Source organism: Anopheles ziemanni, chromosome 3 (assembly GCF_943734765.1).
Source record: "Anopheles ziemanni chromosome 3, idAnoZiCoDA_A2_x.2, whole genome shotgun sequence".
NCBI lineage: Eukaryota > Metazoa > Arthropoda > Insecta > Diptera > Culicidae > Anopheles > Anopheles ziemanni.
The window spans coordinates 35,225,771-35,253,465 of NC_080706.1; the positions used below are offsets into that span (position 1 = coordinate 35,225,771).

General features: G+C 45.9%; 1 protein-coding gene across 1 annotated transcript in view; it reads right to left on the reverse strand.

Moving 5' to 3' along the window:
• Positions 1 to 1,406: 1,406 nt before the first annotated feature.
• The window catches only part of LOC131288544 (protein disconnected-like), a 37,947-nt gene continuing 11,658 nt past the window's right edge, over positions 1,407 to 27,695 (reverse strand). The window contains exon 2 of the mRNA XM_058317684.1: positions 1,407 to 1,629. Within this exon, the coding sequence (XP_058173667.1) occupies positions 1,407 to 1,629 (223 nt within the window). The remainder of the gene's footprint in view (positions 1,630 to 27,695) is intronic.

Genomic DNA, 27,695 nt, shown 5'->3' on the forward strand with positions numbered 1-27,695 from the left:
TTTTTTATCTCGCACAGCACACTTTTTCCTTACGCCCAGAACGCGCGCCCGGGTTCGGCTGATCTACAATTTGGGATCGGTTGGAAAAAACAAAATTCAAACGCCCTCACTCGATTGTGTGCGTGTGTGCACCGCTGATCGATATACTGTACGTCGAACAATTAGCCCTGCACTCAGCTTCGGTGTTGTAGGTTTCCACGCTTGCAGCATCGTTCACGCAACATTGTAAGAAGTTTTCCTAACGTCGATTGATTAAAATCAACAAAAAATTCACAAATTTCTACATGGTTGCGTGTTTGGGTTAGCCCAATTTGTCGGAATTGGATTCGTAAAGGGACGGGAAACGATGTAAAGTTTGGAGCAAGGAGCTCGAGCTCGCAGCGAACCGAGGGAAAGTGAGTCACAGACCGGAGGAGCCACCTCAATTACTCCGCCGTTCGATCGATTCGCTTGAGTGGTGGCCGACCGTATCGATCAGTATCGGCCGGTGTGTTGGGGTGCCACGGTTTTAAATGGTTGCCGAGATTAGATCGGACGGAGCAGAAAAAGGCCACACGGTTGCATCGGTCGGTGCACGGTCTTCAGTCTTCAGTGCGGACTCGGGCCTCGGTTCTTTTATCTGCAATCCGTGCCCCGGTATGGGTTCCCGGTTTTTTTGCACTCTCCCGACGTCTAGCGGCACAGCGGAGGGCTTGAGCGTGTAGCTGCTAATCTTAGGCAAAAACAAAACAGCTCGGTACGAATTAAAATGGCTTATAGAAAATACATCACAAATCGCCGCACAAATGACGCGACACGATTGCCAGGGCTCTAGCCCGGGCTGTGGTTTGTGCAGGGATCCTGCGGGTTGCACCTGATGGCATGATGTAATGCGTTACAGCAACGAACGGAGGCTTCAAGATCGGCTTATCCTTGCGTGTACCGAGATTGGAAACGGACTGGTTTTCAGTTGTTGGTTTGATCCGTCTAGTGCTACAGTTGAGGTTTCGACGAGGCGAACAGCAATGCTTTGAAGATTTAAGAGTACACACAGCGGAAGACCACTGCACGGAACGGGATGGGTTGGATGGTACGGCTATACGGGCCAGGCTTTCTCTGTTGGCTGGTTATTATTTGGTGATGAGTCGGTTGTGTAGAATAACGAACTATTTCCGCACTGTTGAGAAATAGTTGATATTCAATGATTCCTGGGCATGTTCTCGTTGGTTGTTGACGTTGCGAGGGACCTCGCGTGCGTTCCATCGATCGTAAGCATCCTTCATCGAATCCAGCGCTATCGTCGATTGGAACCGCAGCGGATCCCGCCCAGGTCCGGGAGTCTGTCTCTCTCTCTCTCTTGCTCGCTATTATCCTGCTGCCTCTCTCTCTCTCTCTCTCTCGTCTTGTTATCCGCCGTATCTGTGTCCTCAAACAACCTGCACGGTTGCAAAAGCACTGAACGTGACTTTTTTCGGGAACTCGGTACTGTTGGAGCCGCGCGTCTTGATGACCGGTTTCAGCGGAGGCCGCGGTTTGGCTGTCAGCAAACCGGCCGAGGTCGCCAGGTCGCGCAGCTTCTGCGATATGCCGGTGCCGGTCGGCTTGCTCGACGGTGCAATCACCTGCGGCAGCGTCGTGGGGGTGATGTATCTGGAAGGGAGGGCGAGACAAAAAGGCAAGATAGAAAGGAAAATAATTAATCCTTCTGTTGCTCTCTGCTAGCGTTAAATGTTAGCGAAATTTTGAAAATGTTGTTTGCTTCCTTCGTTAACACGTGCCATGAATGTTAAAACGTCTTAGTCAAAAGATGTGGTATTTTTTGTCATAAGCGTTAGAAAATGCATATTTGAAACACACCAACCTTCAACAACATTTCAACTGAACATTTCTGAACAACTGAGCTTGGTTCGGTAACCGAAGTCAAGTATTATTATTTTTTTTTATTTATTATAAGTTTTTTAAACGATGTTCATTAACATACTCTTTTGCTTAAATTTGTCAAAACAGGAGACCAAAAGAATGGTCTTGTATTTTAAGTTGACAGACATCAACTTTAACCTGTGTATGCGAATAATCAATGTATTTTGTTAGTTTTTTAAATTTGTATAATCAATTAATTTTTGTCAATTAAAATTGGTTCACTTTTGAAATAGAATGATGTTAAGGTCGGTTAAGCAAATTTTATTTTTATGTTAAGGTCCGTCAAACAAAATTTTCAAACTTAAAATAATATATTATGAACGGTATATATATTTAATTATGCTTATAAAGTGATTTAAGGCTGTTTCTGCTTGATTATTAGTACAAAAAAAAGAAATTAACTTAAAATTGATACAAGTACTTGGATATATGTATGTAGGTAAGATGTCTTAGATCAGATATTTTTAATGTTAATTGTAATTTTAATGTAAACTGTGCATAATAACATACTGATATTCATAAATTCTCTTCCTGGATTTTGAAAGCAGATACACAATAATGGATTTCCACCTTATTTTGGAGTTTTAAGAGAATGTTAAAAATAAAACAAATGGGATAAAAAATAACTTAATTCATAGGTCGATGGCAATCAAAAGCTGTAATCAACGGAATGTATGAGAAAAAAAAAACCAGGGTTGCATGAAAAATGATTTATATCGCTGCAAAACACGGATGCCGGTGCTTGTCGGAAATGAACTCCACTTAAAGCCTGCCCGACGCCACAATAAACCACGGCTAGAACATCAAGGATAGTGAAGCATTGGCATTGAGTGATCGATAAACTGCATGGAAATTCGGTGCAATTAAAGCGTATTGCGGGGCTTTCGGGCAAGCCATATCCATTTCGACCTTTACCAAATCTGCCCATTGGACGGTTTTACGTGGCGGAGGCGATTTGACGATCATCCCGAACGCGATGGAAACGCTCGAACGCATCCGCGCAGCGACGATCGGCGGTGGACTTTTTTGAGGAACTCATTTGTCGACCGACGGCTGACCCCCGGCGGGTTGAACTTTATTTTATCGCCCCGCTGCCGATGAGTTTCCCACCCGGGGCGACCCCCAAAAAGATTTGTTGGATGTTAATCAAGCGGTCACGCTTGATCCACACCGCAAAAGGGGAGGCAATCATGGACGCTGCAGTGGCCACGGCGAACGGTCAAGGGGGATTGCTCCAACCGAGAAGCGTCGATGAGCGTCTAAATATTTGATGATCCACCGCACTGGCGTGTAAATGTTAACTCTGTTGTCCCACTGGCGGCCGAGATGATCATGTCGTGCGTAATCTTCTTCGCTCGTAATCCCCAAATGATCGTTTCGGTAGTGGTGGTGTGCTTTTTAGCATCGCCCCTTTTTTTTCGCCCTGCTGAAGGCAATTTTATGCCAACGATCGTGTTCCTTTTTCTGCCGCTGGTGAGCTGGGAAAACCTTGATCGCTTCGGAACGCCATCGCACTCGATAGGATCGTCATCGCGCGTTCGAAGTGAACGGGTCGAATTTGCGAACAAACCTCACGCATTGTTGTTTTAATTAAGAAATTACCCCTCACATGACAGATTGCGATCGGTCTTGGGGTCTCTTCGAGATTGACACTAATGTGCACACACGCACAACACACCCCAGCTTCGGGGGGAAGGGATTTCGTAACGGTCGACAAATGGAATTGCACATCGATGTGAATGTCAACGAGCTGTTTGTGGTAGGCTAACGCGCTCCGGAAAAAGGTTGATTGGTTATATTGAATTGACAAATTGAGACCGCACCGCGATGTCGTTTTGGGGATGCGTTTCATTTGGTTTGCGGTTGCAATTTGTCTGCCAATTCGTCCGCTTGACCGTGAGCGAGCTTCAGGCACACTTTTTTCATCTCCCCCGAAGTGATATTTCTCGACGGGTTGGTGAATTTTTTTTCGCGTCAACCGAACTGGGCACGGTTGGTGACTCATGCACCCAACGGGTGAAACATGATGCCCAGCATCAATCCATGACCGATTTGCTAGCCTCGCAGGTGGGGTGAGTGATTGCGTAGAGGCTTGTTTTTGTTTTCCTTGCCTTCTCCCGGGGCGACGCAATGCAAACAGACACCCTGGACCGCTGGAGTAAAAGTTGTAACCCAACGCGTAGGATGTCATTGGGCGGATCTTTTTGTGTTTGTTTGTACTTATGCGCAATTTTGGGTGGTTGAGGACAATTTGTTCGTTTTTGTTTTCGTCATGATTGTGCACCGCAGGTCAGTTGTAGTTTTTATTTTCCTCTCAAAGGGTCGCGGCAGCAACAAGATCAACCATAAATACGAAGTGATTGCAGACATAAAAGCCATGCTTTAGGTGTTGTCGTATGAAAAAGAAAATCAATTCTATGCCACCGTTCTGGCCCGGAGGCGATATCGGTGCAACTGCCATGCGTGTACTTGCGGTGGCCTGGCTTGGTCAATTTTATCATTGCTTGAAGACTTGAAAGTAGGCTGCCTCAGTGACAATGGAAGAATAAAACTTCCCATGTAGAGTGGTTTGATGAACGATTACTTTTAGCGCGAAAAAGTGAAGGCCATTAATGTGAAACGTTGTGTGAAACAGGTAATGTTTGATCGAAACAAAAATCAACATAAAATCGACTTAAAGACAGACCAACAAATGTCATATGGTACAGCTTTCTTAATAATATTGTATACATTGTGCGATGTTCATATTAACGTATCCCCATTTCTTTAAATTCTAAAGTTACTGTTGATGAGAGGAGTTATGCGCTGCTTTTTAAAGATTACTTGGTCTTTGACGACATTAATTAGAGATTTTCTAGTTTTGGTGCATTGATAGTTCTTTGATGAAAAGATTATTGATATGCTTAAAGGAAATTCTTATGATCAAAACATAGTTTTTAAATTAAACGAGATAATTACCTTAAAATCTACTGCAAGTGCTTAGTTTATTTGATATTTTTTAAATTGTTTTCAAAACATGATTCACCATCGAATTGGGCAGGTTTTCCAGCAAGACCAAGAAGATTTTGTGCCATTCTTCTTTGATGGTCACTTGGAGCTCTCGAACCGTTTCAAACTATATCTCTGATATAAAAACAGCTGGCCAGGATTTCCTTAACAACTCCCTATGTATTTTAGGTTCGAACCTTAAGCTGCGCAATCCGAAAGAGTAACATTTCGCACGGAACTCTATTGTTCCGATGCCTTGCTTACGTGGATCGTAGCGTTAATTTGTCAAAAATGACATTTTTCAGGCGTTACATACTCGTTGAATGTCTAATGAATGAATAATCTTTACAAAATAATACATTACTTTTATCACCAGTAAGCTTAGAATTTAATGAAACAGTGGATTCTGTAAAGGAATTTCGCGCACTGTACTGTTGTATAATTGATACGACTTTAGAAATTGTTGATGATTTACGAGAAATAAAAGATTTAATGTGTTTAACATTCAAAATTTATCTTTTTCTTAGCTAATTTCTAATCAACTCCCTCCCACTTCTATTTCAGATCGACCAGGAACCTGCATACGGCACACATTTCAGCTCGGCTGATTATGAGACAGACGACGATCGGGACTACGCCGAGACCGGTCGGAATAATTGTTAATATCCGTTACCGCCGGTGCGAAAGCGAATGACATCGAAGCCAACCTTTCGCCCACCGCTTAGACGCTTGATTGACTCGTCCTACAGCCTAAGGGCTCCCAACCTCGCCGGGGTCCGAGTGTCTGCGCCGTTGCATGCTGTTTCAATCGGTACTTGGCGTGTGATTGACTGTAGTCTTGGCCACCGCTTCGAATGCTAATCAAAAAACGTTTACCTGCCCCAAACGATGGTACATGATCGATCATTAAATGCACCTGTGATCGGCGTACGACATAGTCTGGTAAGTGAACAAAACTGTTATTTAATAAACTTTATCGATTGGACGGGTGTTGCAATATAAATTGGTAGGTGCTTGCATAATTATGTAGTCATTACAATCAATCCTCTGCATGAATTTGTTCAAATTAAATTTGATTTTCAATTGTCAACTTACAATCCAAAAGTATTATGAAACCTACAAGACTTTCCTTTAGCAAATTTTATTTTTCAATTTAGATTTATGAAAATACTTTTTTTTTATTGCAGTGTATCTCTTTGTATCTTGTTATCCAACGAGTTATAAAGCACAAGTTAGTTGATTTTTGTCGATCCTTTAATTTTTTTCAAATTTGTTTAGTCAACTTTACGATTATTATAACTTTAGAACCGTCGTCTTTGTCGTCGAACATTTTAAATTACTCGGCGGCTCCTCGGCCTGCCAGAGCGCCGTCACTAGCCGTGTTTGTGCGGATTTGGCAAGTCGCTGCAGGAGCCTCATGATTGACGGTTTGCATAATCAGTGCAGTTTTGCATGCACCCCCCTCTCCGCGCTCTCTTTCCTTCACACCCGTCCGGAACGGCTTGTCCAGTGCGGGTCGAGGCAGATTTTGAACAAAACCATCCCCGAGACGAGATGGACTCGCTCGACGGCGATCGGAAGTGTGTTGTTTGGCGTAAGTAGCTTGCAAACACCTCCGGCAAAGAGGCTGCCAAAGAGGCTTTTCTCAGCGCAAAAGCTAATGAGCGAACGGAACGCAACGGAAAAGAAAACCCCCTCACCGGGGGGAAGTTGTTTGATGGCGCTGCCGAGAGTTGTTGTTGTTGCTGTTTGTTGAGGAAACAAATCTGATTACTTTCGACCGATTTCGCACCGAAAATGAAACCAATTCGCGTAAGTAGCCGAAACGGAACCCGGGCTGTCGGTACCGAGCTTGACCCAGTGCCCCGCTAGCTGGCCTAATTTTCGGGCGGCGTCTTGGCGGCAACCGTTCGGCTTGCCACTCCATTTCACACTTTCTCGGCGAACAAATCGGCTTAAATCGGTGGCCGTGATGTCGCGTCGCGCGGTGGAGCAGTTTCGCTTTTCGTCGTCGGGCGTGACGCGAGCGTGGCGGTGACAAACAGCGTGACATTTCGCCACCCCTGCCCCTCTCCTCTGACGGTTCCGTCCACCAGCGCCACCTGTCGGATCGATCGATCGTCTTGGAAGAAGCTCGTCGTGGATCGTCTTTGATCGAACAACAACTTGCCCCTTGCCGTCGGAACCGTTCGCATCGAATGCAAATTAAGAGCGTTGAACTTGTGGCCGTGGCGTAAATGGCCCGTCTCGTTGCCTTCCTTGTCATCGGTACGAGGCGGGAGAGTGGGCAGAGAGGGGGAAGAAAAGTGAAAAGTGTTTCCACGGGGAGACGTAATTGAATTTGAATACCATTAGCTGTCACGTCGGGCGCGATTAGTAACGTGTTAAGTCACATTTGCCGAGGGGGATGGTGTTTTGATGTCGCCAGGTCGGCCAACACAATTGGCACAAACACATTCGCTTTGTGCGGACACCGGTGGAGCATAATGATGCTCAATGCAAACAAAATGATGTAGGGTAAGCTAGGAATCAGCTAGTTTTGATGAGGCGGTACTATTATTTTTGCATTAGGGTTTTTTTTCGAGAGAAATTTGATAATCAACTGTCGTAACTTTCTACTGAAATTAATAAATTGTGTTAGTGCAAAAGGTTTCTACACATTCTTTTCAACTAGGCCTTCTTACTCATTTGGCCGTTGAGCAAATAGTAATTATATACTTTTTCCGTTTGGTTACTGCTTTGTAGCCTCAAATTTAAATATTTCAATTGAACTGCTAATCTGCATCAGTTTGACGTACAAATGCAACGAATATTATGATTAACCATGAAGGAATACGTGAAGGATCGTTTTTTGAAAAAAATTTGGAATATAAAACGAAGGATCCTTTAAAGAGAATATGTGTTACGTGAAATTGTGGTGAATTTTCTTCATCGTTGATTGATTGATATTAGTAACATACGTTTCGTCAAATCAATGGTTAGTTTGGTCAAAATATTTTAAGAAACTAATCAATGTTAATTCACAAAAAAAACTAGTTTTTGTTAGATTGTGAACATTCAGTGTTTTCTGCCACCTAGTGAAACTACTACTGATAATGTGAATAACATACGTTTTAAAAACTGCAACGAAAAATAGAAAACCCAAAAAGAACTAAGTTCTTTTTATTTTATATAGCACTTCTTATATTATGTGCTTTAACGCATTTTAAAAAGATAATAGTTATAATTAAAAACTAACTATTTGTTTAACCGGACAACTTGTTTCCAACTTTAAGTCTCTTTTAAAGCTTTTTATGAAGTCTCCCTGATATTATGATCAATATACTATACAAAGTAATAAAAATATAGATAAAATGACTATCATTCAGCCGATTAGGAGCTTCTTTACTAGAATACAAGCAGTATTTACCGCAAAATAATTTCAATAGCAACTCTTTAAAGCCAAACGGTTTATGAATCATCCATTATGTATTAAACTTCGTGTGCCACACTTCATCGGTGCAATTAAACGAAGTGTACATATAGCTTTTTCATCGAGACATGTGTCCGCTTCCAGTGCGCATCTCCATCGATCGCACGTTGCGTAATTGCGTCCAATGGCTGACCGGGAAGGGGGAAGCATTTTCCTTTTCCCGTCGTAACCGATATTCCAACTATTTGCTAATTACTGTCTTTTCAACGCGCGCACATCGAAGGTACCGGCGGAGCATATAAACGGACGGCAACCGGTCAGTTCCTGGCTGGGACCGTGGCTATCAATTTTCCGGCTCGATCAAACCTACACTTAGTGCCTTCTCTCGTTTATCGAGTGATCAATGCAACGATCAATCGAACGGTTGGCGATCATCGATATCTAATGCTTGGCGAATCCGGAACGGGTTGTATCGAATGGAAGCGCACGAGGAAGGAAAGCGATGTGAAAGGGCGAAGAGTTTTTCTCGTGCAACGGGCTGAATAGGTGCGATCAATTCATCTAACGTTGCTTCTAATAATCACTCCCGGCGGTGGTGATGGCTCTTCTTCATCTTGCGGCACGTCGCATTGAATCACCGATTGTCGTATCGCAAAACACTGTCGGAGTCGCTGAATCCCTGATTTATAGTCCAGCGGTGCTAATGAGCACGTTCGGGGCGATAGAGCGGGGACGTTGCGACCCATGTCACAAGGTGCAAGGTGCCGTAACGTGGCGTTAGGAGTTTCGTGTCCGAAGTGGGAACTCCGGGGAGTGAGGTAACGCTGGCCAGCTGCACGTGTGAGTCGCCATTTGCGAGCGCACTGACCATCCGCCAACGGGGGTTTTCGGAGGCTGCAGAAAGTAAAAGTCGTCGACGCTGGAGAATGGCGTGGCAAAACCATCGCCGGACACTTGGCGTGTCGAGGTGTCATGCCGAGAGCATAATGGCAACCCGCGCGCTCGATGAGATCATAAGTGCGATGCTTCTTCACCGCTGCCGACCCAAGGATGGACCAGTGCGGACCGTCTCGGAGTGGAACTCAAACAATGGACACGAAGCCGATGGGGGAAAAATGACCGGTTGGAGGTAAATGATGATGAATTAGTGTTTGAACGGTAGGTGCTAAAATGCTGTTTGTTTTGCTGTCCGACACTCGGGGCCATTTGCTTCAAGGCATCTTCACCGAAAAGATCAACCTGTGTCTCTCCGTCTCGGGAATTATATCACAGTTCGTTGTCACCGGTAGGATCCTGGTCATATTGAAAATTAAACATGATTGTCTTCCAGTACGAGAAAGATGACACCAGCAACTTAAAGTTTCCCAACCGACAACGCCGAAGAAGTCATGGTTGGGATTAGAAAAAAAGATGGCCGTTTAGGAGAAAAACGGCCTCCCAATATTCCTCTATGCTATTTGTAAATGACACTTCCAGTTCGATCTGGCTACTTTATGGGCACTCTGTGGTCCCCATGTTTCACAATCGCAGGTGAATTCCAGCGTGCGCCACACGCTCCATTCTACCATCTCCCGTTCGACCGGTATCGTTAGCGTCTAACTGTAGATTGTCAAATTGGCTCATTAGGGACCGCTTCGTATCGGTTTATTGAGCTAACTGTATTGACAGCCGAAATCCTGCCGTACATTGTCGCCCGCTTTCGGCTATCATAACATTGTGTGTCCCGAGGCACTGGAATTGGTCTAGGGTCTTGGTTCTAGAGTCGCCATCGTCGTCGTCTAGTTCTGGGGGGAATTTTATGGCAACCGAATAGCAACCGCTGGTCGTAATCTGTCCACCGATTGAGCATGCAAATTTCTTCATTAATTTATGGATTCTTCTGCACGCCTGAGCGTGGCGTCGCCTGGAACTTAACCCAATAAATATCTTTCGCTTAGTGGAGAGTGCCCAAGGAGCACCATTTTCCGCACCCTTGTGGCATAACTGTAGTCGGGATCTCGAGATTATCATATGTCACTAGACAAAAGCTTTGTTCAAAACTCTGGTAAGAATACGATCGGTCCCGTTTGGCCCGACAACAAGGGTGCCTTGGAACAGGTTTCTTGTCCTCGGATTCTGCCGGATCTGCCCGGCGTGACCCTAAGTTGTCCAGTCCTCGCTCCTAGGAAACACGCGTAACAACTTGTTCACTCGAGCCGATGTGGATGAGGAACAGTCGATGGGGTTCCATTTCCATCGGAATTCGCCGTCGTTTCTACGCAACACCACGTGTTTTCGGTAATCGGAGCCTCACCTTTTGCGAGACGAGAGTGAGGGGTAGGCTAACATTTTTGCTAAATCAATTTTACATGTTTACAACCATCGTCGAACCTACGTCCCTTCGCATTCCCCCAGTGAGAACTCCAACCGCTAGCCTAAACACGAACTCGGTAAGCTTCAAACGAAACAAACAGGTGCTTGAACAGGAGGAAACCTCCAACGAGTCCTCGGCATCCATCCTTGCCGAGCAGGTGCGGGGTTGGGAGCAGGCGAATCAAAACAGGAACAACCGTAATTTGCTTACGGTAAGTGCAGCTCGCTTTACCTACTTTCCCGTGGCAAAGTCGTCATCGGGCGGTGGCGCCGATCGAGGCGAGGCGCGGTGCATCCATCGCCGGTCGGAAAGGCACCGCAAATTGTGACCGCATCGGATGAAGTGAGGCTAAACTGTTGGTGGCATACTTTTTCCAACGTCACCGAGTTTTGCAAGTTGACGCCGGGGACGATCGTGAGGCGGAGACGAGCCGGGACCACGATAAAACACGCGGTCTGTGTTGCGGTGGAAAAGTAAAACAAAATTGACACCAACCATTTCTCTTGCATTACCGTTCATGATTGAAGGAAAAGTGGAAACTTGTTTTGATGTTTGTTTTATACCAACGGGTTTTCGTGTTTTCGAGGTAATTGAAGATGCTGCCTACACTTTTCAAGTTAAAAAATGGGCAATCGTTGATTCAAGGCAATTTATTTGAAGTTTATAAAATGTTTGATCTGTACCTTGTGGTTATCTGCTTTAAGAATGGCAAATGCTTTGTGATTGATTTGGGCAAATTTGTATAGATGGCTATAACTAAATACTTTTTGAGGAAAGCTCATGTTCGGTTCAACCAACGAGATTTTGTGGAAAAACTAGCTTTGTTTTATCAATCCTCATTGTTGTACTACATCAGGCTTAACACAGAACAAATATAATTCTTTAACAACAAATAACAACAAATATAATCACTGCCATGTTGCAAGCACTTGTTTGTGTACAGATTAATGAATATTCTTAGAGGATTTTCGTTACGACCTTGCAAGAACAAAGTCCTAGTTACTGTTATCAGTAACAATTAATGGCTTGAGAGCATGTTATAGTGTTCAAAACTGGTTTTGTATAAATTATGCATCAATTACTTTGAGGTAAATCTGCATATCAATACAATGCAAATATTGCAATTTACACAAACGTGAATGATTGAATCATTGTAATACAACCTCAGCAAGTATGCTGAATCTTGAGTTAACGAATTCATCAAAAAAACAAAACAAAAAGTAAATACCTATACCTGGAAAGAAACCTGACAAGAAACATTTGCATATAAATTTTGCTTGACTGGCTGGACGAAGAATTTTATGCAAGTGATACGTGTTAACATTATTATTATTATTATTATTATTTTTATTGAAAATTGCATTATTACGTACTTTTGTAAATGTATATTTGTCTATGGGATTTTTTAGAAAATTTTGCTTAATATGTTGTTCAAAATTAGAAGAAAGATCTGAGAAATTAAACATTTTGCTCTATTTTAAAATACTTTTAAGTAAATCCGCAAACATTTTCCTTTTCCGATTTAACACGAACAAAGACATTCCTACTAAGAATTACTCGATTCAAAACTTTGCTGTTTTCGGGTGAATCTAAAAAAAGTGCACAATTTACCTTTCATATAATTGAAGCAAAAAGTATATAGATCCAACAATGGACTAAACTCCATCGATTGATGCTGCACATCAGGAGAGCGACTTGGGTTTTATGGAAAGAGATAGAGCGAGGAAACCATGTTCCACCATCCGTTCAATAATCGACACCCGTTGTTGTTGATGAATCATATCGCCATCGCGTTTGTGCGTGTCTATGATTCACTTTCGATCGATCGTGCCGTAGTATGGAGGATCGGATTCGGGAACCCCGAACCTACCGACGCATTCCACCGACGCAATCGATCGCACGCCGCCCGTAGCCGATGTTTATCGGGACATTCCCAAGCGGCTGCCGGGATGGCGGCGCCCAATCCTTCAGCCTCATCTGACACGACGGAAAATCGCAACGGTGGCAACGGCCGGCGCCACGGATGAATGGAGTGAAGGTACAAGCAGTAGCCAAAGTACGTTGGCTTCATCGAAGTCCAGCGTCTGTGGGAGGTGGGCGAGTGCTCTTTAACAATGGCTCTTTCTTGCCGCACAATTTCGAGCAGTCAAACATGAATGGAAAAGATTATTTATGGCCAAGCGCACCGATCCGGAAGGGTTTAGGGCCTTTCGCCCCGGAAGGGAGAGGAGATTTAACACTACTGCACAATGGATCTATTTTTCGGCCGTCCAATTTGAACCGATACTCCTGTTGGGCCATTTGTCTTCGGCGCTATCGATTGAGACGTTTGGTTGACGATCGTTTTCGATTGCTTGCGAAAGGAGTGTCATATTCCTTTTTTTGCGGAAATGTGGGTTCGTACACCAATTGGTGGTTTTTCAGGGAAGCACGAATGTACGATAACATCACGTTAAAACGGAACCAAAGCGAAGAAACCGCACACAACCATTCTAAAACCGTTGGCAACGGAACAGACCTGCGGTAAATAAAGCAAAGGAAACCTTGGGCCACCTTGTCAACAAACACCTCGCGGCCATGATATACCGTTTATGCTGGCTTCCCGCGCGCGAAAAGAAAACGATGAAAACTTACACGCAGTGCAGCATGCTTTCACTTTCACGTGCCGCCCCATTGTGCCCGTTGGAGCGCATTGTTGCCTTTGCCGGCCCATTTCTCTCTCTAACAACCCCGCTCCCCCTCCCATTCCTTTTGTGTTTGTATTGTGCTTCCGTCGGCCGGCACTCGGATCGGATTGCAATTCACTTTCGGGGCGTGCAACGGTTGGGTGCATGTGCAGTTGCACTGGCGGTGCATATTATCTTTGAGGCTTTTCGGTTGCGCCCCGAGATAAAGGTGTTAAGAGGTGTGTTATCCTCCACCCTCTCTTCAATCTTCTCCCATCTTCCACCTGGCATGTCTTCCCTTGATCATGCACGGAAAAGTAACCCTACAGAGGAAAGCGTTTTCAGCTGGAAAAATTAAACGATCCCGCTCCGGAGGCGCATCAAAGGGGAAACCGATTCGTGCGCGCGTCTCGAGTGGCTCGAATCGATAAATCAAACACCCTGCCTTTGACAGGCGCACGGTTATCACCGCTAGCCACCGCCCGGGGGTTGGGTTTTTACGTTATCGATCGGCCCCTCCCCATCTCCCCACCCTTGCCAAGGGGTTTGGCCACGGAACGCGGTTGGACGGCGTTTGGGTTAATTGAAGATTCGCATCGAATCATCTGCGCGGATGGCCGAGCGGTCTACCACCCCACGTAACTGTGTGCCCGTAATCTGCCTACCCTCCGGTAGCTAGTACCCTTCCCCCCATTTTCTTGGAGCCCCACGGAGAAGATTGCCATCGAACGATCGATCCGATCGGCCGGACCGTTCCGTGCACCTAATTATAGGCTCCGTTCAATTGCGCACCGGGTACGCGTCGGGTCTCTTACGTTCGCGTTGCATCTGGAGCCCGGCACCTAGGAAACGCACGTACACACGCGATACCCCGCCCCCAGTGCCTTCCGTCGAGCCGGTCTGCTGTCCACCGTAATCTTTCACCTCGGCTACCGAGTGGCGCGATTATGAAAGTGACAGTTTTCTCGTCGGGCACCATTTCTTTTCGGTACACACTCTCTTGCCCCACCGTTGTCTTACGATCTCGAGGGGGACCGTCGACCATCTAACTGAATGCCCTGTTTCAGGTTGAATTATGCTCTCCTTCCTCGTGCCTTCTAATTTCTGCCCCGTACGTCGACATCCCGGCGAGGTTGCGTAAGCGCGTCACACGCACTTCCATCATCTTTATCGACAACATGTCAGAGAAGGGGGGAGGTGGGAGGGGAGGAACGGGGACGTTGTCATCTCGCCCTTGTATGGCGTTCGAGTGTAGTTTGTGGCGCTCACTTTTATTTTCCGGAATAAAAATACCGAATTTTGCTGACCGGTCCGGTGGAAAAACAAAGCCGGGGTGGTTAAAGAAACCAAAGAAGGAAAAAAAGAATTACGCCTCAAACGCAACCAACCATTCACTTTCTCACGGGGGCCTGGCGTCTGCTGGAATCATATCATTTTTTTGTTTTTTTGATTTTTTTTTAATTTTTTCAAACTCGGACTCCATGTCTCCGCCAAAACGGTTCCCGTGCCCTAGCGGATCAGAAGCCCGTTAAAAATTCCAACCCGTCGGTTTTTCCTCGGTCTCGGGCGACACAAAAGTACGGTCTGCAATTTATCGACAGCAAATGGAACCATTAGTCATGCAAAAGTCAGTCAAGTGAACGCGTGCAGAACCATTTTTCATCCATCAATTGGGTTGCTTGGGTGTTTTTTTTTCCACTCCAGTTAGGGTGTTTTGTTTTTTTCCTTCGTTGCGTCTCTCCTCCCATTCAACCCCAATCGGTGGCACAATCGCAGATGATCCGGGTCCGAAAACAGAAATTAGCCGGTCGCCTTCTCGAGCCGCCTGTTGCGTAGCTGCTCCGGATAAGTACGGTTGGTGAGTAGTTTTACCATTACGACCGGTCCGGCGGTTAAGTAACGGCGCAATGGGGTTCTCCGAGGTTCGCCTTCATGTCCGGCAGGGGGAAAAGCGCTTTCCGTGCGCTGAATCGCTTCCTTGACGCCGATATGATACAATCCGCTCTGTGGAGATTGCCTCAAAACCGATTAACCGGACGATCGCGATCGACGATCCAGCGTAATTGGAGGTTTGTGTTTGTCACGCGAAGGGTTTTTGGAAGCGGTTCCCGGATCAATACACCAATCCCGTACCGATTCGGTCACCCATTTTCCGACCAACGCCATCGAGATTCGTTTGCAGGTTTATTTCCGCACTCGGGTTCCACCTGGTCGCTAAACGGTTCCCGATTTGCCGATTTCGCCCGAAGATGTAGGCCAGCGCTCAGCGGTGACCGATTCTGGCGCGCGTTATCTTGGGCGCAGCATCGTACGGACGGCCACCTTCGGTCCATCGGCGATTGCAAAGCTAATCCACACCTTGCTCGGATCAGAGGGGGAAAAAAGGGAACATTCCTGCGCAAAAGAAAATCCCACCCAGACCCGTTACGAAACGGTCAGCTGTGTGTTTGTGTGTGTGTTGCACCTGACACAGTTTCCCCTTTGAAGTGTGTGGGAGAAGGATTCTCGGGTTGGGGATAACTCGTTTTTGTTTTACACTTGTGGGGCGGGGGGAAGGTGTGAGGGGACTTGGATGAACCCGATGAAATGTTGCACGGTTGCTGACTTCACTCCGGTTGCTCCCCCTGACCGCCAGAAGGGAAGTGGGTTACGTAACGTCTGCAGAAACCGGTGCCATTGCCGGAGAGAACTATCGGTTAGAAGGCGGTCAGCAAGGGCTTGTTTCTGTCCACGTGTGTGTGCTGTGTGTGTGTCGACCTACTCCTGCTGAGGGGCACCTTCGGGAGGGTGGAATCGAAAATGCGCAATGGAACTGGTATAAATATTCAAACCAGATTTCCCATCGCTGCAATGAGACCTCCGAAGAGGCTCACCGACCGACTCGGACGACCGCACGTGAGGCTCTTACGGCGAGGTGCGCATTTGCGCGACAAACCGATGCCTTTCGGGGATTGACAGAGACCGTTACCGAATTGCGGCCCGCGAGCCATCGCGAGGGGTTACCAGCGCCTTCCCCAGCAGTCAGCCTCCAAGCCACAACCAGCCTGACATAACGATTGCGGCGGAATAAATCATTCCGAGATGCACCGGCCGAGATAGGGCGGCGGTTCCGCGGCAACCGGGGACCGCTTTCGGGAGCAGCAGAATTTAGATCGACCATTTTTCAGCACACATCACCACACGGGACATGACGCGGGCGAGGGTAGGTGGCGCCCAAGGGGTCGGCGGTGGCGGCGGGAAATAGAAGGCTTTTAATGATGGCTATAAATCGTCTCCTATCGACAACCGAACACAGCAACCGATTTATCCGCCGGCCCCGATCATCTCCACTGCGCGGTGTAGGTGCTCGAAGGGAACGCCACACTGAGGCCGCGCTTCTGCTTAACCACGCCGAGGCCACGGTCAGATCACTGGAGCATGCGGTAGTTCGGGTTTGGTTGCGAACTTGATCGAACCGTGAACCGATATTTGCACTACCGACGGAAGCTGGACGGCGTTGCGAAGAAGGCCTTTCCGCATAAAACTTAGAAAGGGATAGCTTAAGGAAGATGGTTGCAAAAGTGTGAACCTTGCAAGTTTTATTACTTCCCTTGTGGTGCATAAGTGCACCTCGGGCTCGTTTGAAGGTCTCGCCGAAGGCATTGGAACTCACAGGATTTGCCACCTATCTTTAGTCTCAACCCACCGATGTTTGAAACAGCTCATCAACTGTTGTCTCTAAAGCATCTGGTATTGAAATAGCTCATTTAATTTTGTCTCTAATTCATATGACTTTGCCCCTAACTCATTTGATTTTGTCTCTAACCCATCTTGGTTTGCCTCCAGCCGAAAAACAGGGAATTGTGGTTACGCTACATTTTACAATGCCATAAACCAAAAACATTTATATTTTTGTATGCTTTAAAGCTATTTTTATGTACTTTTGAACAATTTTGCGTATACTTTCTATACGCGGATGCATGCAAATATTTTTGTTTGTTCTTGGATTTTTTCAATCTAGCACAACCTCAATTACTTTGTTTATTCCCTGGTTTTCGACTTGAGACAAACCGGGATGGGTTAGAGACAAAGTTAGATACGTTAGAGACAACAATCGATGAGGTATTTCAATTCTAGATGCTTTAGAGACAACAATTGATGAATGAATTCAAAGCAAGATGCGTTGGAGACAAAATCACCCGCTTTCGAGGCAAAGTTGGTTGGCAACACCTGTAGTCGGTCGCCTCTAGGAAGATCGTTGGCTCCTAAATGTTACGCTAAGTATCGCCACACCGGCTGATGGAGCCTGGACGTGCCAGGGTCCGAACCCACGTAGCCGGTGCCGTTTACTTCGCCGAGATAAACTTAACTTACGTGCTGCATTTTGCGTCCGACGGTCGGCGAAAGGTTGCCGGAGACCGCGATGGCGGCACGTACGTCAAATGACTTTGAGGAATTTGGCTAGATTTAGCCATCTCTTGATGGCTTCCCGCCTGTTTTTCAGCCGTAAACTTTATGTTAACGTTTTTTTTTCTCCACCGCTTGGGGGTGTGCATGTCTTTACGATCATGTGTGTGTGTGTGACTTGGCTGTCATGAAAACGAGAGTTTGGTAGTTAAAAGTCAAGGAAATACACTCAAACACTCGGCGCCGAGTCTTTATTGCGTGTTCGTTTGTGCATATTTATTTGATGTAAATTAGAAACAGCCGCGGGAGATGAAATTCTCCGTGGCCGGCGCGGATGGACCACTACCGAAGGGATCGTCCCAGCGTCAGTGAAAGTTTGCCGGCTATTATTAGTTTGGAGAAATGGCCGAAAACGATCGGCTCCGGCCGGTGGTGGTGGTGGTTCGCGATAAGAAGGAATGCCTTTTCTAACCCGGTTGTTTTACGCTATCATGTGAACGATGGTAAAAAAGCCTTCGTTGGGAAAAAGTTTAGAAACATCGAATGAAAATTTACGGTTGGAAATAAATGTCTTTAAAATTAGCCTGCACAAAGATAACAGAATGCTGCCATGTCGTATCTCTGTAATTGGCCATTTTCTCCCTTCTCGTTTCATCGAGAAGGGTGTTGCTGCAATGCCGTCCGTAAAGATGGGTTTTTGGGCGCTGCACAACTGCGCTGCACTATCATTATGAGGCGTTGCGCAACCCTGGAGGGATAAAAAAACCCTTTGACGCAAGCGCATTTGATGACTTTGACCTTCTCGGTGTGGCCGAATGGCCGCGCTTGGCGTGATTCATGGCCACTGCCGAAAGGGTTGGACAGGTGGGATTTTCGGTGGACTTTCGCCAACCGGATGTGGCATGGGTGGTATCGCGACCCAGTATGGATTGCCGGATTCAAACGACGTCAAACATCGTCGGTTTTGTACACCACTGCGAATGTGGGTTACGGTGGTCCCCACGATTGCGAAAGAAATCAGATGATTGTTGAATGCTTTATTGGCTTCACGGCGAGTGATATAACGGAAACCATTTGTACCGTTCGCGTTGTCCCAGTATCGGAAATGATTGATTTCAGTCACCGCCCAGAGTTATGTCTCATAAACGGCGGGCTTGATGGTGATGAAACGATTATTAGTGGCACGCACAGAATGGAAACAATGATTTGAAGGATTTATGAGCTCACAAATTGTGTCAACCGGACTCAACGCAGGAAGGGCGCTATTTAATGACTGGACATAATCAATTTTTTACGATTTTTCTTCTAAACTATAAGATAGTTCCTGTGAGATTGTTCTTATATCATGTTTCCACTTGCCTCAGTTCAAACTTTTATTTTTTATGAGTCATTCATTTTACCAGTAGAAGGCATTTCGCACATTCAATTGTTTGATATACACAGCTCTTGAAATGGAACAAATATAGTTATAACTATATTCCTTATTGAAGTTTTAAAACCCTGCTTCTTATAGGTAGGGTCCAGTAGCTAAGTGAAGAATAATTTATGAAAGACGATTTATCTTCTGCTTATAGTGTTTGAAGCTTCAAATGTGGGTTTAAGTTAAGTCAATTACTTTTAATTTTTATGTATTTAGCAAGAAAGTAACTTATCTAACAATATGTTTTTCAAAAGCCATAGCACAGTTCTATGAGTCACAACATTTTCTTAAAGCAGACCTAGATTTTGGCTACAAACGTTTTCCAAATTTTTTGTATGGCGTATTTTTGCTGCTATTTTATCTATAGTTGTTCAATTACTTAAAAACTCTTCTAGGATAGTTTGGAGAAAACTGGCAGAAATTATTTTTCTATGTAATTCGTATCAACTATTTTATTGGCGGTTGTGTGGTATTTTTGCAATGAATGTGGAAACCGTAAACAATTTAACTTTGTTGAAGCTAAGACGAAAACGCAATGAAAGGGAAAACGGAGCAAATTACTCTTCGTTGGAAACCTTTGCGTACATCCAATTCGGAAACAATCACTGTTTATCATTGTACACCAATCGTCTCCGGTCAAAGTTCGCGTACTTAACAAAGGGTAGATGAACTTGGCGAAATTGCAAAACTTGAAAACATCCAAAACATTCCTGGGTAGGGTATTTCCTTTCGGACGCCGCGTCGCTTTCGTTCGCTCCCATTAGGCTAATGCTAATTTACCAATTCCGCTCGCTCGAAAGTTGTGCGTGGCATTTTGTGGCTGTGTGTGTGTGTATGCGCCGAGGCTGGGCAGGACCACGCATAGGGTCGGCAGGGGAGGGTACGAAGAGAAATGGCGATGCATCTTAGGTAGGTGAAACTGTATCAGCAAACGGTGGGAATCCCGGGTTGCATTAATGCGTTGCCACACAATTCGTCATTACCGGGAAGTCTGGAGGGTTTTCTTTTCCCTTGCGTTTATCATTTGCAACCCCCGAACGCCCGAACCCGCGACCTGACAGCTACCCCCGGGCCTGCCTTCACCCTACCAAGGAACGGAGCCGGTAGCATTTTCTAACGTGCAGCGGGTGTGGGTTGGCATAAATCTTTCCCCGTTGAATGGCGCACAAACTGTCTGCGGTGCACCCGGAGACAAGACGCGAACATAGTTGACGACGCGACGGATCGTATGCACCCCGCGGGATCACGAACGTTCGCTCGGGGTTGGTGCCACCCCCGGTGGCACAATTATGAGAATTTTATGAAGCCCCAACTCTCGACTTTCGGAGGCGCACGCTTCCGTCAGAATCGGTTTGCATTGCGTGGAGAGGAAGCGGGATCGCCATTGGGTTACTAATTTGGAGCCATAACTTTCGAGCTTCTCGACGCAGACCGGTGCAGGCAGGGGGAAGGTGTGGCTGCCGGTGTTTTATGTATCTGTATCACCTTTAGTTTTCTCGCTTGGTGGCGTACTCCAGATGTGGGAAAATGTTTCAACTTTCACTACCAACTCGCGACGGGTTTCACCCGGCTGTTGTGTGACGTTGTTGATTGTTACAGTTGAGCGCAAACCAACGCACCGGTAATGAGGTGGGCTTTTTCCACTTTTCCCGGCCCCGGCAAGAATAATGATCGCGCACCGGGTTGGTGCGAGAATGGTGCGGGCATTGAAAACATTGAAACCAACTGGCCAACTCCCCTGGATGAGGTGAGAGTTGAATTTTATGACGATCTCTCCAGAGGGGGAATAGTTTTGCGAGGCCACTAGAACGGGGTGTTCATAATCAATTAGCGTTTGTTAAATGGAGGTACGACAGGTAGCCAGCGTAGAGTTTCTTGTGAAGAGGCATGCTGGTAAAAGATGTTTATATCGCTTGTTTGGCAGATCGTAAAACACGGTTGATGATATTTTGCGAATTATTATTCATTGTATATTATTTTTCATTGAGCTATGAACAAAAGATTTGTTGTATGTTGAAGAACTGGAAATATGCATTCAATGTTTTCCTTGACGTGCCCCGTTGTGCTTTACTTGTGTCAAACAAAATATTTTTAAATGCGTAAAGATTTGAAATCCGGCTGAAGAAACTTATTGATGTTAAATGGCACTCCAAAAGTAGTACAATCCTTAACTGTTGGCAGACCGTTACTGTAGTGCAGGTAATAGGGACGATACAAAAACTAATAGTAAGAACTACTAAGTAGTTAGTAATGTTAGTTCACTAACTAGATATAAGATAACGCCGATCGAGCGGTTGCCAGTTGCTCACGAACTGTCGATCAGTGAATCATTAGTCGAGTGCTGACAACTAATAAAGACTGTAACAGTTACATGATTAAAATAAATACTAATTTGCAAAAAGTGATAACCTACATGTTTTATACATGGAAACTGCAACGTGTTTAAAACATTGTAGCATTAAAACTCTGATAGATTATTAATGCATAACAAGCTCAACATTTCGTGTCCGTCGATCAAACCACATAAAGTGCAAAATAAACATACATAATTTTGAATTTATATCCCTTATAATTCTTTAATATGCTAGTTACAATGTAAAATAAGTAGTAGCTGGTATTATCTATGTGTTACTTTTACAGTTGGTAAAATGGCGTGTGCATTTCATTTCAATTTAAAAACGATTTTGATGCTGTAGTTATCTAAATCTGATATTTAACAAAAAATAAACCGATCAAAACTAGTGGGAACCGATGATTTAACGTACGATAAATTCATCAATCACTCAACCTGAGGCCATAACATTTACTCCACCTCCAGTCCATCACAGTATCGCACCGTTTGTCGGCTTGGAGTTAACGTGTTTTCCGTGGGGTCGCTCTATAAATTTGACATTGAGCACCAATTACACCAATGACTTACCTGCGCGTTAGACAGCGTTAAGAATTTCATGAAAAGAAAAGAAAGAGAAGAAACGCGGGTTAGTTAATTAAATCTTCACTCGATACCGGCGGTCGGCTACAAATTAAGAACAAAACCTCTGGGTAATTAGTGCTTCAATTGAAACGACCACACGCTTCAGGTTTGGCTGCGGCTTCTCCGTGGATGTTAATGAATTTCATCAAAATAATCATTTACGCACAGCTAATCGTTAAACGTCGTGTCGGTGGTTGATCACCGATGCTGCAGTCTTGCCGATCGTTTGGTGAGTTTTCACGTTCTCATGAAAAGCGACCAAGAATCCCGGGCCCGAGAAGTGAGTTGTCGTTTTCGGTAGCCATAAAACGATTCAATTCTTTCCACGCATGCACCCACCGACCGGGCTAATGATGGAACGTCCGCGCGCGCCGCATCGGTTCGATGGAGGGTTTTGCAACGCATCGTCGCAAGATGCAGAGACGGTTCCGTGCACGTGGGAAAGCTTTCGGTTGCTCGATCGTAAACTTGTCGATCGGGTCGGAACGGTATGGGTTGAATTGTTCGAAGCTCGTCGAGGGTTCGTCGAGGGAAACCGAATCGAACGGAATTATTTCTTGTAAAAGGATGTTGTTGCCTACGTCGGGAGGTGGTGGAAGGTGGCTCGAGGAGGGAACACCGTGTTGCATACAACAGGTGAGACGAAGGGCACGATTTGGAGGGACATTCCACCGTTCGGTCGGTGTTTTCATGTGTCACAACCGAGCGATGACCGAGCGAGCGCATGGGAAATCAAAATATATCTAATTACATCGCCAACGTAACGGCGTTCTACCGATTTGTGGTCAACCTTCAGGGCGCCAGTATGTACATATATTTCACGTACACTCGTCATTGGACGGCAATTTTGGCAATAGAACTAATTGCTAATGATGATTGTCGATGACGCTAACGATGTAATGCGGGGTGGTGTCGTAAATAAGTGGACAATTTCGGCACGTTTGCGAGGAAGGTCGAAGGCCAGCCCGGAGAGATGCTTCGGATGCGATCTTCACCACGTGTTGAGCGATTTCCTTTCCTTCCACCTATCCCTTGTTAGGTAATTGGTCGACTTGTTACTTTCGTTTAGGGCTCTGAATTGAATTTCTGAACCTATTTTCGAGTCGAAATACTAATTCCAGCAGGGTTCACCCTTGGAGCAGGCGAAGAAGAGACACTCAAACACTTTCCTACGAACCCACCGAGCCGTCCAACGTCCAACGACGCCATTTGCACGTGTTGGATGTTCGCAAAACATCGCTGATCCGGATATTGAACTATGTGGCTGGCGCCAGAGAATGAGGAAGTCAGCAATTTCGTGCGCGTTGCAAATTGAAAGTGTTTTTGTTTCGTGTTTGCTGTTGTGTTGCGATGTTTTGTTTTGCTGTAGCTGTTGTGTATGTTGGGCGCTTATGTTTGCGGACAGACCATGGCATATCGTGAGACCGGCGGTGGAACCGACTAACCGACCGGAACAACGATCGAAATCGCAAGCTGGCGCCCGGCGATGTTCGTTCTCCCCTTTTTTGAGGGGGAAGAGCGGAATTTCTACGCCGGCCGGGGGAGGGTAGCCCTCGGATGGGGGCCCACTTGATGGGTGTTCGCCATGGTGGATTGATTTCGGAGTGGACGACGCGCGAATCCATCCTGGGACGCTTCTGCCCGACACGACTTCGCCGGCGTAGGAAGGTTCAATGATCCAGCAAATCTGTCGAAAGGAAATTTGACGACCGTTGAGAGGGCCGGATGGGCCGTTCCTCGGTGGACAAGCGTTCCATCGCACACACACACACATACGCCCATAGGTACAAGTACACACAATACGCCTGGGAATAGAATAGAACGAATGTGTGGCCATCGTCATCGCCATCGGCTTGGGGGAGAGTTTGGGCAAGGAAAACGGCTACGCCGCTCGGATGCTGGATGGAAATCAGCACGAGATATGTTGAACCCGCCATTCGAGTCACCCCAGCGTTGCCCTTGAGAGGGCGAGGTCGTGCGCCGCAGCCGGAATGGCCGAAAATCAGATTAATTTCACAGTGGATTATTGCATCCTCCTTCTCGTGGTCGTGTTCGCCGCGGGGTTAATCGAGCCCAGGATCCACGCCGGGTGCGCTCCGTAGGTCCGGGGACGTCGCCTGAATTGGGGCTCTAATGAGTGTGATACTGCGCCGCAGTTGGCCTCCCTTTCCTGCCCCCTCCAGTGGGTGCCCCGTTTCTCGAAACTTAATCCAGATGTCTACGAACCAAATTAAGCTTTGGGGTTTTCCTACAGGAAATGCCAAGTAAGAACATTTGTACATTATTTTTAAAAGAATCTGTGGCCGTTTTGTATGCATTCAGATGATCGTTACTAAAAGGTTGTATTGAAAACATCTTATCCAATATAGGTTGAAAGGTTCCTGTTTTAGAAAAATGTGCTTAAAAACATTTGTTAAAAAGATTTAAATCTTCAAGAAAAAAATGTTGGTCCTTGTCATAACAAAACATGTTAACGGATAACAATACTTAGGAGAAAAAACATAATAAATTCAACACATTCGACAAAAAAAATAACAATAATAATTCTCTAACGAAATTCTTAGGTTAAAACGGACCATCTTCTGCGAATTCCAATTTGTTGAACCATTTCAACAATAAAAGTGAATTCTTTCATAAACAAAATATGGATGGAATGAATTACGTTTAACATAAATCCTATAACCTTATTAATTTTCCCGTGGCGCTGCTAATTTGCTGCTAAATTTCAAGGGCCATCGGGCGGCGACCGAATGGCGACCGGTAGTGGCTGATCAGTCTAGTTGATTTTGTTTATTCATGTCATTTTTCATCGTTGCCGTCGAGAGAGCTTATTGCCAAGAACTTCTTCTCGAACTGCTCTCGAAATCAACGGAACAGTTGGAAACCACTTTCTTGGAAACGGTTCTTGGTAGAATCGAGGGACACAGGAGCAAAAAAGAAACAATCTCCAAATGGGTGGCACCGAGACTTTCGAAAGGTCGCCGAGAAAACCCGTGATGAAATAACAGGTTCAACCGCCCGTTAAAGAAGAGGGACAAAAATATTCGCCGGCGTTGCAGAAACCAGGCATTAAAAATATCGATTCTGTGTGGCGTCACACTCGAACCGAAACCCTTCTTCCTTCGCTGGCCGACCGAGGAAAAGTCCCCGGCGATGATAATTATCTACGGGCCCATCTCGGAACATCGATCCACTACATTGTACTGCCCAGTTATGGTCGTTAGCGAAATGAAACGGTACTGGTAGTTTTATAATCTCTGGCCGCCGCCGGTGGATGATAAAATTATTGAATTATTTTAATGAGCGGTGATTTATCTACCCCGCGGCTGATGTTTGTTTTTCCCTTCTTCCCGTACGGATGCCCGAATTCAAGTGTTTTATTGTTGAGTCTTTTTTCAGTCAATCTTGGAACGCTAATGAGTTCCAGTTGTTCCTATTTCGGTAAACCGTCGAACGCTCAGGGCCTCCTACTCGCGAGGACGCGGTTCTAAGCAGACGATCATGATCATGTTGCGCTATAATAAGGTAAGATAAGAGTTTGTATCGTGATCTAGCACCATAAATCAAAGATAGTCTCTTGGGATTCCGGAAAATCATGAACTATGCCCACCCAATTCATTAAAAACTAGTTTAGCATATTTGGACGCAAAGACGAATGATTTGTGTAAAATAGAGGCCATTTCGCACTTTGTTTTAGAATTTCTGTGAGATTTATGGGCCCTTCAGCGACCTTCTGTTTCATTTGCATTAATATTATAACCCAGATCGTATATCACATTTTCATTTCATAAAATAAACAACTCTTAATCATTTAATGAGACACTTTTCGAGCTCTATGGTCTATTGTAGAGTGATCTTAATCATGATCATTTTCATGACGTCACAAAAACCTCAGGGATATACACCAATCGAACGTTATGGCTCTGCTTTAGGCCAAAGCAACTAACTTCCCATCATTATTGTGACCAGAATGCCCCGTTCCCGGTAGCGTGCCGTCTTCCCGGAGCTAACGGTACGGAGGACAAATTTATTACCCATATACTACCACCTTTGCGAGTCTTGCAAATGATTCTTTTGGTTCTTTTTTCTGTTTGGTGTTGGTATCTCAGCATGTCGCTACACGCGGTGCGCCACGTTTTCCTAAAGGGAGTAGCGAAATAAATGGTCGTGATTCCATAAGTGCTTGTAATTAAATTTTATCCCCAGCTCCACCACCAATCCCTCTGTGGAAGAAATAATCAACTGCCCTACAGTGGGACAATCGCCAGCCCACAGTTTGCCTTTATGGCTATTGCTTTCTGGTACAGAGCTTGCTCCACACACATTCAAGTCCAGGAGCCGTGGATGAGGGAGGCTGCAAAACGAAATGGGCTTTTCCCGCTTTCCATTACGATAAATTCTTCGGTGGTGGGACAATATCCCGGGTATATTGCTGCTGCACCCACTGACACCCGCCGATGATAACTGCTCCTGTTTTTGTCGTGTGTCATCCCGGCGTCATCATCGCCAGACTGTGGATGCGGATCAACCGGTTCGATTCGATGCAGTTTGATTCGATTCGGCACAGAAGATATGCCGCTATACGTGGATAGGGTGTTTCGTGAAGAACTGAGAAGAACGGCTCCCTAGACCCCGGAACCCTAGAGCTGGCAGTTCTGCTTATCGCCTCGAGAAGGGGCCGACACTTCCCGATGCTCAGCGGATCCGGAGCGGTATGATCCTCCCCGTGGTGTGCACCGTTGTTCCGTTAGCATGTTAAACGGTTTTTGGAGCCGCTCTTCAGCCAGGTAGCAGAGGCGCTGTAGGTTTGAGGAGCGTCGGTTGATCAGTTATGGCCCAATTGTTGCATCCAGCTAGCTGTAAGTGAAAAGCAACCCATTTCCATAGAAAAACCCTCCCGTCCGTCCGGCCGTCCCAAGGACCAGCGAATGGGCTGAAGCCCCACCCCAGAAGCATTCTACTTCTGACGATCCTCCGAGGGCCGACCGGTGTGGGTCAATTGAAAACCGTTCGCTCGATAATTGCTCATTTGGACATCTCACTTAGGGCCTGACGGCAACAATGTTGCGCCGAAGACGCGGTGAAACGAGCCGGCCCGAGCAATGCCCTTTTTCGTCGTCTTTGTCACCGAGCGGAAGGGATCTTCCCAGTTTCTCACGCCTCAATGGCGCACGGAGAGGCCGTGCCATGCCGTCCAGTTTCACCCGACAACCGCTCGAGGTCGACCTATTGGACCGCTCCGCGTCTCCAAGGAGGGGGCGCTTGCTATAAGTTCTAGCGGTGTTTTAACGAGCAATGTACATGAACGAGATGGGCCGGCGATTCGGGTAGCGTCTTGAGGTAATTGGCGAACGTGTGTAGCGTTGCCTCGAGGTGCCCGCGGCTCCGTTGCCACACGCGACCGCATCGGGTTTATTGTTTTAGACGAATTCCGTCCTTCCGCAGATTAAGTGCACGATTATCTAACCCGGTAGTGTGTGTGTGTGTGGTTTTTTTTCTAGGTTTTTCGGGACATTCGGGACGCGTCTTGATGGAAGCGATTGAGCATCCCGTGGATTGCATAATTGGTCACTTGGAGCGGTACTTAGGTAGAGCTG